Source organism: Carcharodon carcharias, chromosome 11 (assembly GCF_017639515.1).
Source record: "Carcharodon carcharias isolate sCarCar2 chromosome 11, sCarCar2.pri, whole genome shotgun sequence".
Classification (NCBI taxonomy): Eukaryota; Metazoa; Chordata; class Chondrichthyes; order Lamniformes; family Lamnidae; genus Carcharodon; species Carcharodon carcharias.
This window is the reverse complement of record NC_054477.1, coordinates 57754454-57775908: the sequence shown is the minus strand read 5'-3', so window position 1 is coordinate 57775908 and position 21455 is coordinate 57754454. Positions and strand designations below refer to the sequence as shown.

Genomic DNA, 21455 nt, shown 5'->3' with positions numbered 1-21455 from the left:
AGGTGCCAAAGGCTTGTCAGTTGAAACAAGTTGGGTTTCACCAACTGGAGCAGACGTTTCCCAGCATTCTTCCACTGTGACTAGAGATCCCTGGAAATTTGGTTCCTTGGATTTGGCTTCTCTAATCTGATCAGCATGTCTCTTCCAGATTCCACAGGAAGATTCAACATCATAGGTCAGTGGTCCTCAACACTTAATGATTCTTCCCAGGAGCCACCTTGATGTTCCACAGTAATTTCGAGCCCAAACAGACTGATCCAGGTTAAACTCATGAGCTGGTTTACTTGTGTCATGTGACATTTTCTGATCAAGCTGCTTTAAACCAATCTTTCCTTTCGAATCCAGACACAACAAATCCATTCTGGTACGCAATTGTCTACCAAACATCAGCTCAGCAGGAGAAACGCCTGTTGTTGAATGTGGAGTGTTATGATACATCATCAAAAAGTTCTTCAGTTTCAACTTCCAATCTGTGTGCGTCCTCCCCTTCAATATGGCCGTTTTGAATGTCTGGACAAACCGCTCGACTTTGCCATTTGAGGATGGGTGGTAAGGCGAGGTGAAAATCTGCTTGATCCCATTGTTTTTCAGGAACGTTTGAAATTCACAGGATGTGAACTGTCTGTCATTGAGAGACACAATCTGCTCCATCAAACCAAAAGTAGTGTATACATTCCAGAGAGCATCAATTTGTTGAAGTAGTCAACTTCATGGGCATAATATGAGGCCACTTTGTGCCGGCATCCATCACAATCAGGAGCTAAGAAGTGATCTGGTAAAGTCCACATGAAGTCTCTGTCATGGGTGGTCAGGCCAAGCCCACGGATGGAATGGGGCAGGTGCAGGAGAGAACTTCATTTCTGGGCATGGAAGGCAATCACTGACCATGCCTTCAATGTCTTTCTCCAGGTGTGGCCACCATACATGTAGACGAGCTAATGTTTTCATTTTGATGATTCCTATGTGACTGAGGTGAAGTTCTTCTAATACTCGTGTTTGGAATTTTGGAGGAACAACAGCTCTGATTCCCCATAACAAACAACCGTCTAGCAGAGTCAGCTCAAATCTACACATGTAGGCTCAATAGTCACTTCTTGAGATACACACCAACCCTTCTATGTGTACAGGTAAACTTTGGTGAGCACAACATCCCTCTGCGTTTCAAGTCTAATTCGATCCGCTTTAACAAGTAACATATCTATCTGGTTCACACTGAAAGCAGTGACTTCACTTTGAGTTGTGGAGCTGTGGTGTAACGGAAGTCTGGAAAGTGCGTCCGCATTTCCATGATTCTCAGTTGAACGAAATGTAATTTTGTACTGGTAAGCAGATAAGATCAGTGCCCACATTGTAGGGGCAAGTGTTGGGGTTTGTGACTTCAGGCCAAGCAACCAGGTTAAAGGCTTGTGGTCTGTAATCCATGTGAATTTACGCCCATACATATATTGGTGGAGCTTCTTGACTCCATAGATTAGTCCAAGAGCTTCCTTCTCAATTTAGGCATAATTTTGTTCTGCCTTGGACAACGTGTGTGATGCTTACGCATGGGCCTTTTACTGCCATTAGGAAATGTGTGGGAGATGATAACTCCGACACCATATCCAGATGTATTACAAGCTAGGCTGACAGGTAACTTCTCATTGAAATGTGCCAGGACCTTAACAGAGGTGAGCTCTTGCTAGAGTTCCTTGAAGCTTTCCTGACAGGCTTGCGACCAATCCCATTTTACATTCTTCTTCAGCAGATTATTCAGTGGTGCTGCCTTGGTAGCCAAACTGGAAATGAATTTGCCCAAGTAATTCACAAGTCCCAAAAACAAACAAAACTCCTTAACGTTTTTGGGCTATGGTGCATTTACCACTGCCTCCATCTTTCTGGGTGAGGTTGAGGGGCTAGTTTCATCGATCACATGTCCCAGGTACTCCACTGAGGGCTTCAGCATCAAGCATTTGAATTTCTTACAATTTTTCCAGTCTACACAGGACCCTGCCTAGGTTCTCTAAATGAGTTGGGAGGTTTTTTTGCCTGGTGATGAGCATGTCATCTTGGAAGCAGATTACACCAGTATTTTGTCCATGGCTTACTGGAATAAGGCTGGTGGTGACCGATTCCAAATGGCAGTCATTTGTATTGATATAGACCTGTGTGTGTTGATGGTTGTATACTTCCTGGAATTTTCACTCAGCTGCATTTCCAAAAATGCATTTGATAGGTCAAGCTTTGTGAATAATTCACCTCCATTCAGAACAGTGAACAGGTCCTCAACTTTCGGGAGTGGGTGCTGATGCACTTCCAGGATAGGATTAATGATGATTTTATAGTCACCACATATTCTGATAGGTCCATCATCCTTCACTACTGGGCCTATTGCAGCTGCCCACTCTGCATAATCAACTTTCTCAATTATCTGAAAGATTTCAAGTCATTCTAGTTCCTGCTTGACTTTGTCACGTTGAGTTGGGAACTGAACATGCTTTGAAGAACCTTGGAGAAGCTTCAGCCTTCACAGCAAGTTTGGCTTCAATATCTTAACTCCAAGATCTTCTTTGTTTGTCTAACAAGGACTGCAACATGGGGTTGGCACTTTGTTTATTCCAGTCCAGCTGAATTTCTTTTGACCAGTTCCTGCCCATAAGCGATGGATGATCCCCTTTCACAATTATAAGTGGCAACCTTGCTATTTGATCTCCATATTTAGCTTGAACAGACATTTTTCCAAGTACATTCACAGGCTCACCAGTGTAGGTGCTAAGCTGGAGGAGGGTTTTCTCCAATGGGCCATTTCTTGAAAATTTTCTCCCATGTCTTCTCTGAAGCAATAGAAACAGATGTTCTAGTGTCAACCTCAATTTCAACCATTTTACCATTTAAGGCAATGCCAACTTTGAGTCCTTCATCCAGTTTCAGGTCAGACTGAATGCAATACAATTGCTCTTCTGCATTGTTGCTGTTAGTTTCACTTTCTGTCTTGTCTGGACTGGCACTACTTTTGTATTTTGTTTCCAAGCTTTGCGTCTTTTTAAACTGCCTGTTTGTTTTCAAGCGCGACTTGTCTGTGTGCTCCTCCTGATGCTCTTTTCTTGGTGATACTGCTTTACTGTGATCAGCTTTTGATCTACATCCACGCTGTTAGTGTCCTTTTTTCCACAGTAGCGACAATCTGTGGTTTTCCACTTACAGTCTTCTGTATTATGCCTTATTCCATTACAGCAGTAACATGTTTGAAAGTGAGTGTACCCTGACTTTACTATGTTAACTTCAGCATTGTTAGATTGCGCTTTCAAATCTCCAGCTTGTTTCCCTGCCCTGTTTATGCTTTGCACAATCTCAAATACTTTCTTCAGTGTCAACTCTTGCTCTGCTAACAATCCATGCTGAATTCTTTCATTTCTTAGTCCACAAACCAAGCGATCATGTAACGTTTCTTCCAGGTAACTTTTAAAGTCACAACGTTCCACTAATTTTCTCAACTCCGCCGGAACTGGGAAACTGACTCACTCTCATGCTGTTCTCTTTGGTGAAACTTGAATCTCTTGGCAGTAATTGCTGGTCTGGGATCAAAGTGCTTTTCCCAAAACGTCCACAAGCTCTTTAAAGCTTTTATCTGCTGGCTTGTCAGGAGCAATGAGATTTCTCAGTAAAGTGAAATTTTTCATTCTGATGACTGTAAACACTGAGGCCTGCTTTTCCTCTTCAAACTCATTCACAATGAGTAACTGTTCCATTTGCTTGACATAAACTACAAAGTCCATAATAGCTGGATCAAAAACCTCTAAAGCCCCTAAAAATGACGATCCTATCCTCGTTGCCATTTGAAGTGTTTTGTCACTCCTTAACAATTAAGAGTACGTACACAGCTATCTGCTTCTGAAACCCAGTTTTCTGTGTGAAAAACAGAAGGCTCCTTTATTCCTTATTCTACACCAGAGGGCAATACAACCGGGACTTAGCACAGTCTACTGACAGGTTTTTTTATATAACACTTCTTTTTACCTAAAATGTCCTTTTACAAAAAAAAACGTTAAGCACAAACATCACGTGTTCCAATCCAAGGAAGGAGACATTGCTGGATCTGGCTCTTGGGAATTAGGTGGGTAAGTGGATCAAGTGCTAGTTGAGGAATTTTTAGAGAACAGTGTTCACAGTATCATAAGGTTTAGGTAAGCTATGGAAAAGAACAAGGAGCAATCTGAAGTAAATATACTAGATTGGAGGAGGGCAATCTTCATTGGTGTAAGAACAAATTTGTCCCAGGTAAATCTGTCCCAGACAAAACTGTAATATTACAATGGGTTGCATTTAAAGAGGAGATACATTCCCACGAAGGGAAAAGGTGGGGCAAGTTCCCTGGGTGACAAGAGAGTTGGAGAATAAAATGAAACAGAAAAAAAGGGTGTATGACATATGTCAGTTTGGCGATACAAGTGAGAACCAGGAGAATGAAAGTTCAGAGGGGAAGAAAGAAAGGAAATTAGGGAGGTGAGACAAGAGTAAGAGAAGAGACTGGCAGCTAACATAAAAGGGAATCCAAAAATCTACTTTAAGCAAATGGAGGACAGTGTTCATTATCTGAAATTGTTGAACTCAATATTAAGTCCGGAAGACTGTAAAGTGCCTAGAGAGAAGATGTCATCTTATCTTAGTTATCTTCTAACTAGGCACTTTACAGTCTTTCAGACTTAATATTCAGTTCAACAATTTCAGATCATGAACTCTCTCCTCCATCCCCATCCACTTACCGACCCTCCTTTTTCCAATAATTTATAATTTTTTTTACAAATATATTTTTCTTTTCCCACCTATTTTTAAATTTATTTCGATCTATTGTTTCATCTCCACTTTTTAGCCCATTTCAATCCCTTCCCCCCACCCCACCCCCACTAGGTCCATCTGCTACTAGCTTGTCCTGCTTGCTACCCTTAATGTCCCCATTAGCACATCCTTTAGATAATATCACCACCGTCAACACCCTTTTGTCTATGACATCTTTGGCAGTCTCTTCTTGGCCTCCACCTATCACTGGCTCCCTATCGAGCTCCTCCTGTCCCACCCTCCTCTACCAGCTTATATTTCTTCTCATTTCTATATTTTTTAGTTCCGATGAAGGGTCGTATGGACTCAAAATGTCAACTGTATCCCTCTCCGCAGATGCTGTCAGACCTGCTGAGTTTTAGTGGTGAATGATTGTTGTTCAGACAAGAGGAAGGTAAACAGTGGGGTTCTCAGCGATTGGTACTAGGACCACTGCTTTTCTGGATTATATATTGACAACCTAGACTTGGATATGTAAGACACAATTACAAAATTTGCAAATGACAAAAACTTGGAAGCATTTTGAACTTTGAGGAGGATGGTGATAGATTTCAAGAGGATATAGGCTGGTGAGTGGGTGGACACATGGCAGATTAAATTTAATACAGATAAGTGTGAAGTGGTACATTTTGGTAGGAAGAAAAGGAAGCTATAGAAAGTAAATGGCCCAAGTCTAAAGGCAGTGCAGGAGCAGAGGGACTTGGGTGTGTATGTGCACAAGTTGAAGGTAACAGGCATGTTGAGAAATTGGTTAAAAAGACATGTGGGATCTTGGGGTTTTTTTTAATTCATTCATGGCATCTAAGCGTTGCTGCCTTGGCCAACATTTATTGCCTATCCCTAACTGCCCCGAGAAGGTGGTGGTGAGTTGCCTTCCTTAATCACTGCAGTCCATGTGGTGTAGGTACATCCACAGTACTGTAAGGGAGTTCCAGGATTTTGACCCAGCGACAGTGAAGGAACAGCAATATATTTCCAAGTCATGATGGTAAGTGGCTTGAAGGGGAACTCCCAGGTGCTGGTGTTCCTATCTGTCTGCTGCCCTTGTCCTTCTAGATGGTGGTGGTCGTGGGTTTGGAAGATGCTGTCTAAGGCGCTTTAGTGAATTCCTGCAGTGCATCTTGTAGATGGTACGCACTGATGCCACTGTGCATCAGTGGTAGAAGGATTGAATGTTTGTGGATGGGTTGCCAAACAAGCGGACTGCTTTGTCCTGGATGGTGTCAAGCTTCTTGTTGTTGGAGCTGCACTCATCCAGACAAGTGGGAAGTTTTCCATCACACTCCTGACTTGTGTCTTGTAGATGATAGAGAGGCTTTGGGGAGTCTGGAGATGCCTCTCTGCAGAATTCCCAGCCTCTGACCCGCGCTTGTAACCACAGTATTTATATAGCTAGTTCAGTTCACTTTCTAATCAATGGTAACTGCCAGGATGTTGATTGTGCGGGATTCAGCGATGGTAATGCCATTGAATGTCAAGGGGCGATGGTTAGATTCTCTCTTGTTGGAGATGATCATTGCCTGGCACGAATGTCACTTGCTGGCAGGGACATGAGCTGAATAGCCTCCTGTGCTGTAATCATTCTATGATTCACTTGATCTCCCAAGATCATGCTTGATCGATTTTTTTTTCTCTTTTTCTCTCTTAATCTACCTAGTTCACACAACACACACTTAAGAATGCAGGGAAACCTTCCCTAGGCCTCTGTCAGTGTCATTCTGCAAGTTTAGCATTGGCACGAAGCAGGAGATTCATCCTACTTTGCTCAAATATCAGTTCAGGTCCTTTGCATTTAAAGTACATTTAACACAACTTACTAAGTATCAGCATTAAACACTTATACACTTATCCTATAGTCGTAGTGTAAATGTATCCTGGACATCTCTTTGTAAGTGCATGAGCAAAGCTAGGGGAAAATCTCCCCCAATTTCTGCTCTCTTCTCAAGGTGAGAAATTTCTGCACCCTTAATGTCACATAGAAGAATAAAGAACTCAAATCAGAAAATCAAAGTTGTGTTCCACTGCTCCATTGTAACTCAAAAATGCTACTCTGCAGCAGTTTTACATGCAATAACAGTACAGCCACAACACAGCTGTCATTGTAGAAAAGTTATAAAATTACATTTCCATAATGAAAATAGAAGCTTCATGGATAACTAAACTATTTTTGTACTGAAAGTATCAGTGTATGATCATTTCTGTAAGAACAGTGAAACAGAGTATTCTACCCATTTTGTCAGGATATCATATACTATATCTATTTTTGATAAATCTTAGCATTTTACACTAAAATAAAGCTGAACAGTTACATGATGCAACCATTATTTGAAATTTTTGGCTCCTAATTAAGTGCTATATTTTCTTTCTTGGTATCCTTTAAAAAAGATTGACTGAAGTCCTTTCCCCTCCTGCATGTCAATCTCCCTTCTGTGAAAGATTTTTTCACTATAGATTGGTCCATTTGTTACTTTAAGTATAACTGAAATGCATACAGTATGACACAACATACCAAGGGCAATGATGATCCATTTTTAATACACACCTGAAAAAAACAAAAGATTAGCACAAAATTAGTCAAGTTTTGTCCACTCAGTCTTCAACTAAACTAAACCAGCAAACTGATATACTTGACTTATTCCACAAGATTGTCTTTGTGAACAGATGGTGAGTAACAAGAGAGTCAATTCCTTTGAGGTGGAACCTTCAATGGGGTTTTTGGCTTAAGTTTCAATGTTTTTCAGTTTTCCTTTTATTATTTTTACCATTTCTCAGTTGCACTCAGTCCAGATATTATGTGGGCTTTCAGCATTTTCTTCTTTGGAAAGTTAACATTGGTGCAAAATCAGGTGAAATCTCAAATATTATTTCTGAAAACTGAGAATGTTGCCAACTTTATGATTCAGTTTACATACATACTGCATACAGTGTGTTGTTCCAGTTGAAGTACACTATGTGCCAATAAGTGGCATTTGCTAAATGTGGTAATTCCAAGGAGGGCAAATATAATTATAACTTCTACATCTATTGGAGTCTGGAAAAAGGAGCACCTCATTCTCCTTCTGCACCAAATTCCCAATTACACAATTAATTGACTTATTTTTTCCCTACATTTCCATGTTTTGATTACTACAATGCAAAACAAATAGGAAAAGAGAAATAACATTTATATAATGTCCTTCACAATCTCGGGACATACCAAAGCACTTTGCTACCAACCTTCTGAAGTGTAGTCATTTGTCATGTAGGAAATGTGGCAGGCAAGTTGTGCACAGCAAGTCCCACAAACAATAATGAAAGAAATAACAAGATCATCTGTTTTAGATGTTGGTTGAGGGGTAAATATTAGCCAGGACACACAAGGAACTCCATGGTCTTAGGATCTTTTACATTCATCTAAGTGTTGGAGTTCAAGCAATGCTGGGCTCATTACAAATAAGTATACTAGATCTTCATGAAAGTATTCTGACATTTATTTCATGTGCAGTTTTAGCAAATATATTTTAATTGCAACAATAATAAAAAAGTATTTTTTGACGAGACTGGATTATTTTTTGGAAATTTTGTTGACAGTCACAGCATATACTAGTATCTGCAATATTTTGCTTTTTACATGTCATTCTATTCAATTTGATGAGCGTGTCACCTTGGTGGAATACAGGCCAGCAACTTTGAATTTTACTGAAAGTGGCAGATTTATTTATATGGGAAAATGTTCTATGTAACGAATAAGTGAATGGTTGATTACCTCAGACAGTTATGAAATGTATTACCTTGATGCTTTATGCTCAGGTCTTGAAAAGATTTTGAATGCATCAGTGGCTGACTTTCTCCCAAGTAGTTAGTCTGAGGGCATGAAGGGTACAAAGATATTCAGAGGCGCTGTGGTGGCATTTTGGTCCATAATTGAGTGAACATGCTTTGAGGATCAATTTTAAATTGAGAGCTGGTGCAACAGAAGTGCCTTTATCTAATTGCTGCAAATAAAGTATCTGTACTAATTAATGTTCATTTATCGTTTTCATGTTTAGTAAATTTGGCAATTTTCTTACAGCCCTCAGAACACACCTGAGTGAGATGCAGACTGGGTGTGTAGTTGGGAATTTTATTCACATAGGTTCTAGTAAGTTTTGTTCACCTTTAAATTTAGATTAAGAGTCAGGTTCTGACACAGAACTTTCAGATTTCAAGTTAGTAATGGCCTTGTTAAACAGGAGCTGCCTGGCAGTGGTAATTACCTGCCAACAGCTGAAAGTAGTTGCCTTCAAAATAGGTGTTAATTACTGTAGCAGGAAGCTGAGCTATTAGCAGACAGGTTTTCAAATTGCATGGAGAGGAGACTATGCCTGAGTGAGATGTCAACTAATTATGTAATTGAGAATTTGGTGCAGAAGGAGAACGAGATGCTTCTTTTTCCAGACTCCAATAGATGTAGAAGTTACAAGTTGTTTCCCAGAAATAGAGGGTAACTTGAGACAGCAGTGAGAGTTTGAAGAACTGGGGTTGTCTCTGTGGGTTCAGAGCATTCCAAAGAAAATCAAGTGTAGTGCAACAACAAAGAAGGGAAATTAGTTGGTCAGCAATTTATGTTCTTCTCTTCCCTAAACTAGGGAATTTTAATTGGGATAAGTATAACATTAATTGAAATAAGTATCTTCTAAAACACAGGTAATTTATTAGTATGGTTTTATTGGCGGTGGTGATAGTAGTGGTAGACAAAGCTAGAGATTGCAAAAATGGTAAAAAGATGGAGTTAAAAGTATATGAATGCGCATTTGTATCAAAATGTCTGAATTGTTAACACAAAGAAATAAAAATGCATGACATGATTGCCATTACAGAGAAATGGTTGCAGAGTGGCTAAGGCTTGGACCTGAATATTGAAGGGTATTTGACCTTTCTGAAAGACAAGTAGCTTGGAAAAGGATCTGGGGTAGCTCCATTAATTAAGGATGGCGTTAGTACAGTCATGAGAGATGACCTTTGCTTGAAAGGGCAAGATGTCAAATCAGTTGGGTAGAGATGAGAAATATGAAAGGTATGAGCTCACTTGCAGGCATAGTTTATAGGCCTCCCAACTGTTGTTCCTCTGTAAGACAGGGTGTATAGGAAGAAATAAGTGAGGCGTGTATGAAAGGAACTGCAGTAAAAATAGGTAACTTTATGAATCAGATAGGCAAAGGTAGCCTGGAAGATGGGCTCAGTGCGTTCGGGAGAATGTCTTAGAGTTATGCTCTTGTTCCAACCAGGGAGCAGGTTATTCTAGATCTGATAATGTGCCATGGTTAATCAATAACCTTGCAGTAAAGGAACCTCTAGGAAACAGTGATCATAACATGCATTTTGCGTTCAGTTTGAGGGTGAGGGTGTGGGTTTTAAACCAAATAAAGGGAATGAAGGCAGAATTGGCTAAAGTGAACTGGGAAACTATGTTAAACGTTAGGACTGTAGAGATGCAGTGGCAGATTAAGGAGATATTTAATAACTTTAAGCAAAGATTTATCCCAGTGAGAAAGGAAGACTGGATGCATCGTCCATGGCTAAATGAGGAAGTTAAAGTTCAAATTTGAAGAAACACGTACAATTCTGCAAAGATCTGTGGACTGGGGTGATTGTGAACCAGCAAAAAATAACTTAAGATGAGGGAGAAATTAGAGAAAGCTAGCTAGAAAGATAAAAACAGTAATTTTAAATACTTGTAGTTTTTATATTAAAGGGAGAACTGGTCCTCTAGAGACAGAATCTCAGAATTGATAATGGAAAATAAGAAAATGTGGAGGGGTTGAACAAATATATTGTGTCTGCCTTCACTGTAGAAGACTTAAAAAAAAAACTTCCCAAAAGATACTTGAAAATCAAGAGGAACTTAATACAATTACCATCAACTTCCAAACCCATGACCACTACCATCTAGAGGGACAAGGGCGGCAGACGGGAACACCAACTACCACTTGGAAGTTCCCCACCGAGCCACTCGCCAACCTGACTTGAAAATATATCGCCATTCTTTCATTGTGCCTGGGTCAAAATCCTGGAACTCCCTCCCCAACAGCATTGTGGGTGTATCTACACAACATGGACTGAAGCAGTTCAAGAAGGCAGCTCACCACTGCCTCAAGGGCAATTAAGGATGGGCAATAAAACTGGCCTAGCCAGTGACACCTACATCTTATGAATTAAAAAAAAAACAGGGATATGGTTTTGGGAAAACCATTAGACCTAAAGTCTGACACATCTTCTGACCTGATGACCTGCACCCTAGAGTCTTAAAAATAAGTGGCTAAAGAAATAACCAATGCATCCACTATAATCTTCCAAAATACCTCAGATTCTGGTGGAGTCCCAGTGGTTAGGAAAATAAATGTAACCCCTTTATTCAAGAAAGGAGGGAGACAGAAAGCAGGAAACTATAGGCCAGTTAGCCTAACATCTGTCACTGGGAAATTACTAGAAACCAGGAAGGTTATAGCAGGATATTTAGAAAATCATAATGAGACCAATCGGGCAGAGCCAACATGGTTTTGTGAAAGAGTAATTGTTTAACTAACTTATTAGAGTCCTTTAAGGAAGTAATAGGCAAGTTGGATAAGGGCAGCCTGTAGATGTGGTGTACTTGGATTACAAAAGGCTTTTGGATTACAGAAGGCTTTTGGATTACAGAAGGCTTTTGGATTACAGAAGGCTTTTGGTAAGATGCCACATCAAAGGTTACAACACAAAATAAGAGTTCATGGTGTAGGGGGTAACATATTAGCATGGATAATGGACTGGTTAGCTAATCAGAGAGAGAAGGGATAAATGGGTCTCTTTCAGGTTGGCAAGCTCTAACTAATGGAGAGCCACATAGATCAGCGCTAAGGCCCCATTTATTTACAATCTATGTTACTAACTTGAATGCTAGCTAAATTTGCCGAAGAGACCAAGATAGGCAGGAAAATAAATTGTCAAGAAGAGGTACAGAGTTGACAAAGGGATATACACAGGTAAAGTGAGTGGACAAAAATTTGGCAGATGGAGGATAATGTGGGAACTTGTTTACTTTGGCAGGAAGAATAGAAAAGCAGTAAACTATTTAAATGGAGAGAGTAGAACTCTGTGGTACTGGGATCTGGGTGCCTTGATATATGAATTACAAAGTTAACATGCAGATATAGCAAATGATTTGAAAGGCAAATGGAATGTTGGTATTTATTGCTAGGGGAATGGAATTTAAAGTAGGGATGTTTTACTGCAGCTGGTGAGATGACATCTGGAACGCTGTGTACAGTTGTCTCCTTTTTTTGAAGGATATAATTTCATTTGAAGCAGCTCAGACAAGGTTCCTTTGACTCATTCCTGGGATGAAGGACTTGTGAAGAAAGTTTGAACAAGTTGGGTCTTTACCCACTGGAGTTTAGAGGAATGAGAGGTGATCTTAATGAAACATATAAGATCCTGAGAGATCTTAATAGGATGGATACCAGGAAAATGTTTCCACTTGTGGGGGAGACTAGAACTAAGGACACAATTTGAGGAGCAATTTTTGCTCAGTCATCAGTCTGTGGAATTTTCTTCCCTAGAAAACAGTGGAGGCTGGGTCGTTGAATTTATTCAAGACTGAGTTGAATGCCTATTTGATAGAGGAGTCAAGGGTTATGGAGAGAGAAGGTGGAATTGAGACCAAAATCAGATCAGCCATGATCTTATTGAATGGCACAGCAGGCTTTAAGGGTCGAATGGTCCACTCCTACTCATAAGTCCTATGTTCCCTGAGTTTGAGCCCATAATATGCATATTCTCCTGTCTTTCAAAGTAGAGGTGATCACGTGGTGGCTTATGCTATTGTACAGTAGGGAGCAGGAGTTACTGTTCAGTCCCTAGGTCTAACCACATTTACTTAGGTACTGCGTGGGTAAAGGCACAACCTGGTTCATAGATGCACTGTCTGTTTATAGAGGTAAACCACTATAACGAACATACAAATGAAAAGAATGGAACAGACAGGTTTAGCAAAATATTTCTTTAGTTTATCACTTGCAGAGATAAACAGTATTTTTTTAAAAATGGAGGGCTAAAAATCAAGTTGTAAATCCATTAAATCTAAAACCCAGAAATCTATTGAAAAATAAATTTGTTAAATTTATTTCCAAAGAACATATCAAATAGAAACTTTGCACACCTTACAAAATTTTAACACGAGCAAACATATACATGCCCATAACTTACAGGTGGAATGCAATGTTCAATATTTATATATTGTACAACATATTTACAATGATCAATATTTATATATTGCACAATCAACCCTCTTTAAAAGATTCTCCCCTCCAACATAAATCCTTGTTACTTGACTCAGTCATTAATACATCCCACATAAAAAGCATTAACCAGTAATGATAATGTTAAATTTTGTTCTCTTATAGTGTACAAATGAATCCAAGTTGCCATCCTGATTTTACTTGCACTGTTGTGACTCCACTCAGCAATTGCTTACTTTCCACTTGCATAAATTAATCTTATGGACATGGCATGATGTGTTTCATTAAATATGAAAGAATTGCACCTCAAATTATGGGACACACGACAAGCTCTAATTTTAAACCATGAACTCTATATGCGATGCTGTGGCTGGGACTTGTGTGTGGCTCCTGTTCATTCACATTGTGCAGATTTGTACTTGCTGACTACATTTGTGACACTGTAACTCTACCTGCACACTAAGCATAGTGAGCAATCGCCAAAAACGGAGTTTCTCATCAACATTGCAAGTACAAGATTTAGAATTACTTGATCAACGCCTAATGTACTACTCTTTCATATTCAAGAAACAGTCATCGAAACATACCCCTCCTTAAATTTAAATTCCACACCAAATTAGCAATGATCAGAAACTGATTAGAGCAAGCCCCAGCCACAGCATTGCCAGTGGAGTCAAAGTACAGGACTGTGAATGAGAAGTGAGACAGATTCAGTCTAGTCAACACCCTGTCATTAAACAATTTCCCCAACCCATTAATTATCCTGAGGTAGTAGTGTGGCTGTACCATGCTTGCAGAAATATGCATCGTAAGTAGAATGATTTGAAAAATTCCATAAAATTTATAAAAAAAACATTGAAGAGCTAGTCTTCACTTTGTACATCCTTTTGCCTGAGTTTGTAAATTTATCCTGTAGTGTATTTGAGGTACAAAGCTAACCTTAGCACTGCATTCATTTTATAATTTAAACCCAAATGCAGTGCAGCCAGATTAGTTTTAAAAAGGTAGTAGAATAAAGGCTGCACACTTGTTGGGGTTGGGGCACATAATTCCAAATGTTTCCTTCCTCAAAACAAAAAAACCTAAATATACAAATGTATAAAAATCAACTTACATGTCACAGGCAGAACAATGATGACATCGGTCAGGTTTAATTACTTGACACCTATCACAATACCTGATGGCTGCAAAGAGGCAAAAAGTTGTTTCAATATGGATCAATTTAAGTATCAAGAAACATACCTAACAGGTAAAATGTGTTGTCTACTTATGATTAATGTACAAATTTCTGGAGAATCTTCATAAATGTACCCTCAAAACCTCATTCTTTTATGATTGCATATTAAGATAATGGAACAATTTTATATATCCATGCAGCTCATCCCATTTAAGATTAAGCCATGATGTGGCATGCTACTAGCCTTTATAAGGCAGGGATGTTCAAAGCATAACAGTTGGAAAATCAAATTTCATATCAAAATGTTCCTATAAGAGTCAAGTTTAAATTATAGTGCACAAGTTTATTAATATTCTCACTGCAAGTATGCCATCCAAATTTTGAAATCTTGCTCATCAGTGTGACTTTTAATATGCTTATTGCTTGTAATTCCCCCTTTTTCTCACTCCCCCATCTCCTCTCATCTCATTGTCTGTCTTTCTCCAGTTTCTCCTTTTCTACCATTTTACTGTTAGAGATGCAAATAAAAATCATCTTCATTCAAGCAAAAATAAAAGCAGTTGCTTCTGCTGTCACCATTCAGTGACAATACTTACATCACAGCAAAATTATCCTCCATTCTTCAACCAACATAATGGATATGAAAATATGACTAGGGCATATTGGTAATTTAAAATTGATTTGCACAAGCTAATGCAAAATTACTGTTGCATGTGTTCTGTGGGTATACAGTAAATCAGATTACAGACTAAAGTTGCATGAAAATAATTTTTAGAAACAGAAGTAAACTATTTAGCCCCTCAAGCCTGCTCCATCGATCAATTAGACATGGCTGATATGTACCTCAACTCATTTATCTGCCTCTGCTCCATATAGCTTGACACTCAAACATCGATTTAATATTCTCAGTCTTAAAAATTTCAGTTGACTCAGTATCCATTGTCATGTGGGGGAAATAGAGTTTCAAATTTCCCCTACCTTTTGTGTTAAAGATTTGTTATTTGTATCAGATAGACAAGTGTTATCCTATAGTAACCAAATGGAATTATTTTTCAACATTTTGTTATGAACAATGTATAATTTTAAATTGAATTTACATGTTTGTTTGTTAATAAAGGTAAAAATGGTTTCAGTTTCATTTGGGTTTTATTTATGAACCTTGATGCCTGGGAATCTGGATAGACTTGTCACTAAATGGTTTTGGGTCTTTTGTGTTTGTTTGTGTATATGCATTTTTAATGAGGTCTTGCAACCACTGAAGTTAAGGAGATGGGTTAAAAGGGATTGAAAGTTCAGTGATTCTGGAAACCAAAACACAAAGTAGAAAAGCTTTACTGTTGCCCAGTGACACAGATGTGGAAAAGACAGGAGTTAAGAGGAAGAGGAGGTCAGTGTATGTGTCAGAAAGAGAAGACAAGGATTTTTAAGTTCTCCGAGATGAAAAACTGCAAGGCTAGTGGGACCATAGTTAACTGAATAATCAGTTATGGGACTCAGTAAAATGATCAGTTTAGCAGAGGTGTTACTAGAAGACTGAGTTTAGGCAACTCATTTGTTTGCTCTGCAGTCAAAGAAACAGCGAGTTTAGAATGCAGTCTTTGAGTGAGAAGCATTAAGTGAATGCTCAGTCCCAAGCGAGAAGCCTTTGTGTCAAGCTAATGGTAGCTCTTCACTGGTTTAGGTGTCTGCAAAGATATTGCTGGGGTAAAGGAATAATGGGAATTTGAATTGTATTGAGATCTTTCCAACCTTTTTGTCTGATGTAATATAGTTCACTTGTTTAATAAATATTTTATTCTTTGTATTAAAAGTTCATTAGATTCCTGTGAATTTGTTCAATAATTTTCCTTCACGGTTTCTCAAAAAAAAAAGTTAGGGTCTATCAAGTCATGTTTCACTCTGGGATTTGACTTGTCCTGTATTAACAGCAGCTGGGATCGGAACAGTTTGTGATGTAAATGAATCTGCCATACTTTCAAAACCAATAGAGTGAACTTGAGGCTTCAATCGAAATGAGCAAATAATTCCCACTATCATGATTGAAGTGTTTCTTGAATGCTTAAACTGTTTTCCCCCCACGCTTACACATTATGTGGGTAATGGTGTCCTTTCCTATTCTGCATATTATGACCATGTGTGAGAGAAAGAAGGAGTCAGTGTGGTTAAACAAAGGATTCCAAGAACTGCAGCTAAACCATAGAAGAGTTATGCAGGACTCCCAAGAATAAGAGATCTGAAATAAAAACAAAGTGATGGAAACATTCAGCAGGTCTGGCAGCATCTATGGGAGAGAAACAGTTAATGTTTCAAAAAGGAGTCATAACAGACTTGAAATGCTAACTCTGTTTCTCTCTCCACAGATGTCGCCAGATCTTTTGAGTTTTTTCAGCACTTTGTTTTTATTTCATGACTCCCAAGAAACTGGCTGGCTAATACTTACAATGTCTTTTTTACATCTACTAGACATTTCACTTTGTTAATGTGGTCCTTACAGCATTAATGACATTTTTGTTCCTCTAATAAACTACAAAGATATTACCTGCTTGGTGCAAAATTAGAGCGCCACTTATGCTACACCTATAAGGAGTATAGAGATCATCCAGGAATGAGAGTCTGAAGATGACATAGGCATGGATAAAGGTTTCATAAGAAGAGGAGCTGAGACAGGGGCAATGATGGGTAGAAGATGAAATAGGTAGTCATTGTGAAGAAGAGAATGTGAAGTTGGAAACTCAGCTCGAGTCTGAACAGGATCGCAAGACTGAGAGTAGGTCAGGGAGAGGGATGAAATTGGTGGCAAGGGTATAGAGTTTATGGTGAGGGTTGAAGATGATGCCTTCAGTCTTAAAGTTTATCTGGAGGATACTACAGCTTATTCAATGCAGGATATTAGACAAACAATCAGACAACATAGAAGCAGTGTAGCAATTGAGATCGGTGATAGAGAAGTATACCTGACTGTCATCAGCGTACATGTGAAAGCTGACTTCATTGTCTGCAGATGATGTCACCAATGGGCAGCAGTGTAGGAGGAGATACAGGTCAAATCCTTTGGGTATTTCCAAAGCAAAAATGCTGGGGTGGGAACAGAAGCCATTGCTTGAGATGCTCTAGCTTTGATTGGATGGGTAAGCATGGCAGCAAGAGAGGGCAATGTAACTAAGCTAACAATGGAAGAAAGACATTGAAGGAGGAAGTTATGGTTAACCACCACAAAGAATGCAGAGAAATCAAGGGAAAATGTTACTGTGGTTTCAATCACAGAATATAATTTGTGATTTTGTTTAGGGCTGAGTGTTGAGGTAGGAATGGAAACCCGACTGAACAGATTCAAACATGGAGTTTCAGGAAAGAAGAAAGTGAACAACCTGTTCAAGAACTCAGGAGGGGGATAGAGGGTTAGAGATGGGGCGGTAGTTTATGAAATCAATGATTAATTTTTTGACGATGAAGGTGATGCTGGCAGTTTTGAAAGGCAGGGGACAATACCTGAGAAATGGAAGCCACTTGCAATGTCAACTTCCCAGAAAGGGAAGCCACAACATTTAAATCCATCTCCATGGTTCAAGTTTCAACTCAAAGCTGCAATCTCAAGATTACATCAATATCACTTTTCTTTTGCAAATATATTACCCAATTCTTTATATTTGCACACTTCCCCCCACTCCCAGAGATAAACATCAGGCATACAAAAATGTATCCCAATCAAAATTGCTTCTTAAATTTCTCCCTTCCCACCCACTGCAGTGAGTTATCTGGTGATTGATAAACCTCTCCACACGATAAGGCCTTTTGAGATTAACAACTCAGCAAAGTGAGGAATTGATTGAACTTGTATTCCCAACACATCATGGGCCAATGTGTTTATACTCCACTTCAGAGTCAAAGCACAGGAAAAAGGAGTCTTTCTTGAAAAATGGTTTTCTGTATGAGCAAATATTTCTGTAATTTTTTTTCTAGCAACCAAGGGGCAGGTTCAAAGTGGTAATGTTTTGCATAGGCAGCTTCAAGATGATTAGTGATCAGGTATAACTTTTCCATCAAAGAAAGAATAGAACTACTGCTTGGCATTTTCCTAGTAGACATGGCTTAGTGGAGTGCAGAAGGACATAGAAAAAGTAGGAAAATAGTTTTAAATTCTGCTGCTGAGCTCTGGGAAGGCCAAAAGAGCTAAAGCTGTAATTTCAGGAAGTTAACTCAAATAAGTGAGATGAATAAACCTCTTTGAAATAACAGATGCTACCAATTGAGGTCTGATATTTGTCATAAGCAATAAATAACAGGGACATATTTTCTGGTCAAATAAGGAACACTGGAGAATGCTCCAGAATTGCCAATTTTATTTAATGTCTTAAATGGTAATTTAAAGCTGAGAAAATAATGGAAGTTGAATATAATGGAACTTGTTCATTATAAGTTCCTGATATGTCTGTTGAAATTGAATGACACTTAAAGTGAAAATAGTGTGGAATCAATCACAAAAAGCCCTACTCCTGACCAAATGATGGACCAAATGAAAGTCATAAGCCAGACCAGGTAAGGACAGCAGATATTCTTCCTTAAAAAAATTAGTGAACCAGACGGGTCTTTATGATAATTGGCAATGGTTTCATGGACATCATCAGACTCTTAATTCTAGATATTTATTGAATTCAAATTTCACCATCTGCTGTGGAAGGATTCGAACCCAGGTCCCCAGAGCATTGCCCTGGGTCTCTGGTATACTAGCCAGTGACAATACCATTTTGCCACCAGCTGCCCTTTGGAGCCCCATGATTGAATTCTTGGTTTTGAGGGCAATTTATCTTGTCCTTCCTTTGGATTTCAGCTCTTGTGGAACCTGAACTGAGTGTCAATAAACAGGTTATTGGTGAATGAGTGTCACTTGATGCCATCGATGATGATTCCTAAGAGGTTAAAAGGGAAGTAATTGATTGGGTTTATTGTGTTTTTGTGGTGGGGACATTTTGAGTCATCTTCCACATTGGCTTCAGCACTACAGTTCAGAAATGTTGTCCTCAGTTGCTTCTTAATGTCATATGGAGTGAACCATATTGGCTAGACACTAGACATGATGCTTGGACCTCGGGAACCTTCGGCACTATTAGCTGAAGTTGCTTGCAAACTCCAGCCTTGTCTCTTGCACTCTTGTTCTGGGGAAGATGAAGATTTCATGGGGACACTTCCTTCTCCTGTTGGTTAACAGGTCATCCACACTATATTGTTGACTAGAAGTAGTATCTCTTAGCTCTATATACAGTCGGCTACTTTTGGCATTCAGCATGTATGCTTCCCTGTTTTGTAGTGTCAATCAGTTGATACCTTATCCTAAAGGATATGTTTTGCTGCCCCGGTACCCCCTTGTATACTCTCCAATAATTTTGGTAGTGATCTCCCAGCTTGATGGTGATTCAGGAGTGAAGGATGTGCTGGGCTATAAGGTTGCAGACTGGTATAAAATTCTGCAGTTACTGAATGCCCGCAGCATTTCCACTGCTAGATCTGTCATTCGTTTGTCCCACTTAGCATAGCAATACTATCATAGTACATGATAAAACATGTCATCACTGTGAAGATAAGATATGCCTTCACAAGAACTATGATCATCTCTCCCATCAGTGCTATTGTAGCAGACATGTGTCAGGCAGATGATTGCTGAAGATGAGGTCAAGTAGATTACTTCCTAATGTTGGTTCCCTCTGTAACTTGACACAGAACCAGTCTGGCAACCATGATTGTACTATTGAGTCACACACAGTGGTGAACAACAACAATTTTGTGCCCTTGTTTTTCAACTATTTTAAACATGGTGGGGTACTGATTTGTCATTTGAGGAATACCAGCAAGGTGGGGTGGGGGCAGGGTTCCTAAACTTTAGGACGATGCCAGCTCTAAAAGAAATCCAACACAAGTGCAATAACCAACATGGGAGCATAAAATAATGCAGTGTATGACTTTAGAATGCAATTTTCCAAAAATGAGTTACTTTGTGCATCTCTTATTACTTGCTCTTATTAATCTCTCACATAATTGGAATAGCAATTTACCTCCATTTGCAGTTCTGGTGTAAAGAGGCAAATCTTTGGCAGCTCTTCTGAGAATTTCTTGCTGTGCTTCTGGTCTGTCTTCCCGATCATACTGTTCCTTGTCGGTTTTGACCAATCTGAACTGCAAGAAAATGGAGTGCATTACGTTCAGTTCTAAAATTCACCATCATCTTCAGGGTCCATTATAAGCCCCACTTTTAAATTACTCCAAAGTTCAATCATATTAATCTGATAGTGACAACCAGCAATTTCAATTTCATTTGGTTTCCTATAAAGACTACATATGATCTTACAAGCAGAATGTGATATGATATTTCATATAGCAACCCAAACTTTCAGGGCCCTGAAACTTGTTATATTCATTCACTAAAGTATGTGTCCAGTCATGCTTCAGCATTTACTGGTAGAACATTGCTGTTAGCTTTTTTTTTGTTAGTATTGCAGTCATAAGTCCAGATTTAGTTACTAAAATATTAATATGGTAACTCTTCAATCCAACAGCATCCACTTGCCCTGACACCATCAATCTCTCAAGCTAAGTCTGAAGTGTGGAACATTGGCTTACTCCTCAACTCCATGTCCATTATATTAACAAGACATTACTTTCATCTTTGCCAGTGAAACACTGTTGTTTTTTATTCTCACTACTTCACCATTGGAGACTATTCTTTCAACTACTACAACTTGTCCTCTGGCATTTCTTTCTAAAGTCCCTCTCTAACTTACCACCTCTTCCTGCTTTCAAAAGGTCTCCTAAGTTCCTTTCTCCTCAACCTTAACTTTGTCCAAATTCTCTTCTTTCATTCTTTCCATCTTGCTTGGCATCCATTGTTTCTTCTGCCCAAAAAGCATTCAAAGATGTGTTTCTGTGTATGTGAGGAACACTAGAAGTGTTCTGATGCAAACTGCATTTACATTCCATTAAACAGATTTATCAAATGGTAATTCTAGAGAGACTTACAAAGCAAATTTCAGCCAATGAATCAACTAGGAGTATACTGAAATGCCTTTAGCAAAAGACAACAACCAATATCACAAAATATTGCTAGTGGGAGAGGGAGGGAAATCACATCCATTATGAATCATTATCTAAGATGGAAAGTGGAGCACTTTCTATAAGATTTTGTTTTTATTTTCCCAGGACAGGGAAATGCCAGCAAGGTCACATTTATTGCCCATCCTTAC

The 21455-nt window shown here is 39.0% G+C and overlaps 1 protein-coding gene across 2 annotated transcripts in view; it reads right to left on the bottom strand.

The window, feature by feature from the left end:
- LOC121284037 (palmitoyltransferase ZDHHC20-B-like) overlaps positions 1-21455 on the bottom strand; it is a 123607-nt gene that overhangs the window by 43944 nt on the left and 58208 nt on the right. For both annotated transcript variants that reach the window (XM_041198998.1, XM_041198999.1), the window contains exons 4-6: positions 20271-20391; positions 14161-14230; positions 7322-7354 (exon numbers count right to left, since the gene is read on the bottom strand). In XM_041198998.1, coding sequence (XP_041054932.1) covers positions 7322-7354; positions 14161-14230; positions 20271-20391 — 224 coding nt within the window. The remainder of the gene's footprint in view (positions 1-7321; positions 7355-14160; positions 14231-20270; positions 20392-21455) is intronic.